The sequence below is a fragment of the Garra rufa genome, chromosome 5 (genome assembly GCF_049309525.1).
Source record: "Garra rufa chromosome 5, GarRuf1.0, whole genome shotgun sequence".
Lineage (NCBI taxonomy): Eukaryota > Metazoa > Chordata > Actinopteri > Cypriniformes > Cyprinidae > Garra > Garra rufa.
Window position 1 is genome coordinate 28459990 of NC_133365.1, and position 6274 is coordinate 28466263.

The 6274-nt window shown below is 37.8% G+C and overlaps 1 protein-coding gene across 2 annotated transcripts; it reads right to left on the reverse strand.

The window, feature by feature from the left end:
• Positions 1 to 1495: 1495 nt before the first annotated feature.
• Positions 1496 to 5720, reverse strand: srsf7a (serine and arginine rich splicing factor 7a). 2 transcript variants are annotated; one of them, XM_073840553.1, is made up of 9 exons: positions 5654 to 5720; positions 5460 to 5542; positions 3032 to 3256; positions 2467 to 2646; positions 2309 to 2377; positions 2163 to 2201; positions 1943 to 2062; positions 1771 to 1863; positions 1496 to 1683 (listed from the first exon to the last, which is right to left on the reverse strand). In XM_073840553.1, the coding sequence occupies exons 3-9, from the start codon at positions 3247 to 3249 to the stop codon at positions 1632 to 1634; spliced, it is 771 nt and encodes a 256-aa protein (XP_073696654.1). In that variant the 5' UTR covers positions 3250 to 3256; positions 5460 to 5542; positions 5654 to 5720; the 3' UTR covers positions 1496 to 1631. The 2 variants fall into 2 exon arrangements, with proteins under 2 accessions (XP_073696654.1, XP_073696655.1); XM_073840554.1 differs by having other exon boundaries at positions 5658 to 5704.
• Positions 5721 to 6274: the final 554 nt, after the last annotated feature.

Consider the following 6274-nt stretch of genomic DNA (forward strand, 5'->3'; position numbering starts at 1 on the left):
GTTTTTCTTTCTCTTAGATGTAGTCCTTTGGTCTACGTTGTAGTAGAAAGGGCTATATAAATAAATGAGAATTGGGACAATATATATAACGTTAACTAACAAACAAAATATAACCAACAAAATATTTGGTTTCTGTCACTCTATAAAATTTAAGCAGTTTCAGTGTGCTTAGAATCTGATAATAGCAATGCTGGAGCAATAGTATCCATTTATGTATTGTTTGTTAGAATAAGACAATATTTGGCCGAGATACAGCTGTATGAAAACCTGGAATCTGAGAGTGGAAACAGAATCAAAATATTGAGGAAATTGCCTTTAAAGTCCAAATTAAGTTCTTAGCAAAGCATTTTACTAATCAAAAATTAGGTTATTTACGGTAGGAAATTTACAAAATATCTTTATGGAACATGACCTTTTAATATTCTAATGATTTGTCATAAAAGAAAAATAATTTTGACCTGTACAATGTGTTTTTGGCTATTGCTACAAATATACCGGTGCTTAAGACTGGTTTTGTGGTCCACGGTCACAAATTATCTTTGGTGGACAATTTGATGTTATTTAAGAATGAAGTCCAATTAAAACACTAATAAACACCTAATAAACCCAAACCTAGATGCACATAAAACCTGAGAATAGTAAACCACAGTATTAGTCAGAAGTGCAAACCAAACCATGTAGGACTAAAAAGCTGTACACAAAAGGAACGGAAATATTAGACGTGAGTGATATGACCATATTCTTTTAAAAATGAATCTAAATGTCACGATACAACTATATAATTTTGCTGAAAACTGTTAAAACACACACACAAATTTTTTACAACTCCACAAGGGTGTTTCATTAAACAAGTTCACCAGATAAGCCAGGCTTAGTTCATTAGTCTGACTTATATTGAGCCAAATAAAGTGACAATAAGTCAGACTAACTGAAATAAGCCTGGCTTAACACCTTTCTGAAGACAGTCAGAAATAAAAACATAAGCAAATTACAAATCAATGCAATATATTGGAATTATATTAATAGTATTTTATAGTTCAACTGGTTGAAAAATTCACAATTTCTCCATTTAAACTAACATACTCCATACCCCTTAAAATAATGAATAAAGAAAACTGTTCTGTAAAAACTTTGCACAAAAACAATTGGGTTTGTAAAGCTTTACTTTATTAAAAAGATCATTGCCATTTTGAATGCAAAAAAAAACAAAAAAAAAAAAAACTCTACAAACAAACAAATCACAGCGTACTCTTCAGCTCATATAATACACTGACTAAATCACATCATAGCTCATTCACCACCTTACCCACAAATCACTGACCACAGGACACTGGCTCAACACTGAAATTAAAACAATGGAGCTCTTTAAAAAAAAAAAGTTTACAAGTCTGAAGGAGGGGGGAAGGGGGTATGTAAAAGGGAAGGGGAACAAAAAAAAAAAAAAATTCTCAAGAGCTGCTTGAGATGACAGTGATGCATTTACAAGGAGCTTTCATTAAAATGTGGGGAGGGAGAAGAAAAGAAATAGCTTTGTAGCTACAGTAGAACCAGTATTTAAATCATGGGGAGATAAAATGTATTTTAGCCCTGAGGCAAAGGTGGGGAATGGGGGTGAAGCATCAGTATTCAGATCAGTCAGCATCCGGTGTTGGACTTCTCCTTGGGCTGGCAGACCTGGAATGACTAAGACATACAAAGTATAAGCATCTGCTCATTCTCTACAAGAACAACACAACTGAAACATGCTATTTTGTGTAAATCATCATTTACCTGTCTTTCTTGTGACTGACCGAACGAGACCGAGAGCGAGATCTGGACACACTACGGTCCCTCTGTCTGGAACCAGATCGTGAACGGGAGCGACTACAAAAAAACAATTACAACACTAGTACATCTCATTTCACGTATGTAAAACGGAAATCAGCATGTGTAAAATAAGTACCTGTCTCTACGGACAGGCGTTCTGGATCTGGACCTTCGGACAGGGCTTTTCGACCTGCGCACAGGTGAACGTGAGCGCCGCACAGGGGTTCTGGATCTAGAGCGGGCCTGAGAGCCTGACCTAGAACACAAAGATGAAGTTTAAGAAAAAGCCTAGACATTTAGAAAGGCCCTACATATCTTTGGTAGAAAGAGGACGGAGGACTGATAACACTGCTTACCTGCTTCTGCGTTTTGAGTATGAAGGTGAACGGTACCTCCTGACAAGGAGCGGAGGAAAAAAACAACCACACGCACAACAAAATCAGATTGATGCATTTAGACTGTAAATATTTCTGAACACAGCTGGAGCAGTGAGAGCACTTGCCTTTCATTACTACGGCTACGAGAGCGGTAGCGCCGACCACGAGATCTGGACCGAGAGCGAGATCCTGATCTAATAAGGAGCAAAAACAAAATGAAAGATTAGCAATAAAACAGAGTCAGGTAGCAACGCAATAAAAATAAAAAGGCTGATTAAAGTACCTGCTGCGTCGACTACGCCGCTTGCTGAACCGATAACAGTCGTAGGCATAATGACCACATTCCCCACACTGGTAACAGCGGTCATTAGGGTCAAACTGTCTGCGACTGGGACGGCCATAACGGGACTTTCTGGACATACCATTAGACATCTCAACTCTCACACGGGCTCCACAAAGCACCCTAGGATATTACAGATAAGAAGGTTATTTGTTTCTTTGTGTCAAACAAAGGTGCACTCATATGTGTGAACCAGCTGTTGATGAATCCCAGACCCGCCCCCCCCGATATATCCTTGTTTTGTTTTTTTTTCAGACCCACACACTTCACCTAGATGTAGGCTAACTTTAGATACATTAAGAAAAACAACTGAACTGAAACAATTTACAATTAATCTGTATCCAGGACAATACCACATAAGTTGGGGCCTTTGTGAGCGGAAAAAGAACAGTGGTAAACCGCCGACACTCACCCCTGCGGGTCTGAGCTCCCTGAAGAGGTCAGGGGGTTAAATGTGCTGCAGTAGCATCATGGCAAATGTAGGCAGGTAGAACTCAAGTTGACTCACTTTCCATCCATCCCCTTTACGGCATCTTCAGCATCTCTGGCATCCTCATACTCTACGAAGGCGAAACCTGGAGGGTTCCGGGCGACCCACACGCTCCGTAACGGTCCGTAGTAACTGAAAGCTCGTTCCAGCTCACCTTTGGCCGCACCATTGCCAAGGTCACCGACATAGACCTTACAGTCAGTAGCACGAGAGGAACTCCGAGATGAGTAGGACATCTTGTACCTGTAGTGTGGACAAAAGGTATTAAATTAATTGGGGCCCATTTGAATCATTTCGAAAGACTGTCAGAACTTAATGTTAAAGGGTTAGTTGACCCAAAAAAAAAAAAAAAAAAAAATTCTGCCATTAATTACTCACGCTCATGTTGTTCCAAACCGTAAGACTATCGTTCATCTTCAGAACACAAATTAAAGATTTTTGATGAAATCCCAGAGCTATTTGACCCTGCACGGAAACAATTCAAGGTCTAGAAAGACAGTAAGTGACATCAGTGGTTTAAACTTTATTCAACAATTTCCCCTCTCCCGAGACAGTCCTCCACTATTACACAGAGTACCATGATGCATCAGCTTTGAATAAATTGAAGAAAGTTATTTTTGTTTCCTTTGCGCACAAAAAGTATTCTCGTAGCTTAATAAAATTGTTTAAACCACTGATGTCACATGGACTATTTTAAAGATTTCTTAACATTTCTGGACCTTGAATGTGGAAGAACCCTTGCCATCTATGCAGGGTCAGAAAGCTCTCGGATTTCATCAAAAATATCTTCATGTTCCAGAAGATGAATGAGGGTCTTACAAGTTTGGAGGGGCATGAGGGCAAGTAATTAATGACAGAATTGTGAACTAACCTATGAAACCTGGTAATGTTGATGCTTAACAACTGATTCCACAAATTTAAATGACACTCAAATTAATGCATACGTGACCCTGGACCACAAAACCAGTCATAAGGGTCATTTTATTTTTTACATTATACTGAATAAATAAGTTTTCCATTGATGCATGACTTGTTAGGATAGGATACAAATGTGCAAAAATAAACAATAAAAAGGGGAAATCACCTTTAAAGTCGTGTAAGTTTTTAGCAATGCATATTACTATTAAAAAAAAAAAAAAAAAAAAAAAAAAAAAAAAAAAAGTTGTGATAATAATTACAGTAGGAAATCTACAAAATATTTTCATGGAACATGATCTTTACTTGATATCCTAATGATTTTTGGCATAAAAGATAAATTGATCATTCTGACCCAAACAATGTATTGTTAGCTATTGCTACAAATATACCCAAGCTACTTATGACTGGTTTTGTGGTCCAGGGTCACATTGAGAAGAAAAAGAAAAAAAAAAAATTAGAAATCAGTTTAACCATAGGGATTTCTAAAGGTCAGTGCTATAAAAACTTAACTTCTAATTATAAAATAACTAACAACCTGTTAAAGCAATAATCAATCCAAAATGAAAATATTTTATTCCATTCATTCACCTTCATGAAAACTCAAATATGTATATATATTCCACAAAACACAAATTATATTTTGAAAAATGTTTTTTTTCTACACAATGAAAGGCAATGGCTATCAAACCTGGTTAACAACATAATATATTTTGAGTTCTGCGAAAGCAAGTCACACAGGTTTGGAAAAACAGGAGGGTAGGTAAATGACAGCTTTTATTTTTGGGCGAATTTTAGGGCATTATTCTAGTTGCAGTGTACCCAAGATTACTGTAAGGTCCCTGGCTCTGTCGAGGTTTAACAGCCCTGTCGTAAAATAGGGTTTCTTATAGTATAAATATTACAACATCATGTGTAATGTTATATCATTGATCAACTAGCGCGAAGTATGGTGGTCGAGTATGTAACCTAGCATAACCCGGCATGTGTTAAAAACATCGCAGCTGTTCCCTTTTCACGTTATGCCTCCAAATCAGTCAAAACTTGAGATGTGAAATCTATTAGAACACTGCTAGAAAGAATAAACGTATGCATTTCCTCGTGCATAATGTTTTAGTTTCGCTTTCCTCTTAACACCAGTCGCTTCAACTGCCGAACTACGGCCATGATTGACTGCTCAATCATGTTTATCAACATAAATAGCCAAGTTAACAAGACTCAAACAACCAAACCCACACCAGACAATAGTACGAGTGGTTATAAGCATGATATGGAGGAGAACATAGCAAGTGGTTTGATTGTTAGCTAATAAACAAGATTAACGCCATTAACAAGTGCGCCAGAAATGCAGGCCGCTCTTTGTTTGGCACGTTTTTGAATCAAACGATACGCCTACCGAAACACAACGGTCCATTAACTAACACAACCAGTAAAACCCCAAGCTCTCGTACAAGGCTTATAAACGCAAGAGAAGAGAGAAGGCTTTGGACAATACACAATAAACAACACCGTCAGTTGCACGCGGACTTACTGTGTGACTCGACGTCCTCGGTTCCGTGTGAGGGCGCGTGGACGTCTTCTTCTTCCGGTTGATTAAAGGTGCTTCAACGAAACCTTCGCCGACAGGACAAACAGCGAGTGAATACAAGCAGATACAAATCTGGAAAACGCCGAACCGCGACCGGAATAAAAACGTAAGCAATCAAATCAAAATAAAGCTCTCACCTACTCTCTTATCTCATGCTCCTCACGATCTTGGCCCGGAAGTATCACCCGTCACCGGCTAGCAAGCGCGGCCTTGTCGACTTCTCTCAATTCTACGAAGGGGCGGTGTCTTAAATGCTTGAACGTGATTGGCTCTCACTGATGTAACTCAAACTAAAGGCGCGCTTTCATTCATTCCAGTAGCTCGCATATTCTGAATCAGTTCACTAGAAAGATTCATTCACTCATTGATTCAAGCAGGTTATATTGAATTTTTCACTTGAAAACGCGTCTCCAGTGTTGGGGAAAGTTACTTTTAAAAGTAAGCATTACAGTATTGCGTTACACCCTAAAAAGTAACTAATCACGTTACTTAGTTAATTTACTTAGTGTTACTTTTGCGTTGCTTTTTACATCTGGACAGGTATTGTTTGTTTTTAATATAAAAAGGTATGTTTTTAGCAAATGTAAAAGCCCTGAAAAAAATAATTAAGTCTCAGGCTAAAGGAAAAGTAATTTATGTCAGAAAAACGTGAAGAAAGTTTACACTCTTCAGCAATAAAAAATGAAGCACAAATGTTGGTTAATAAAAAGGGAAATAAATACATGAAGGATTTGTGTATCTTAACATATTTAAACATT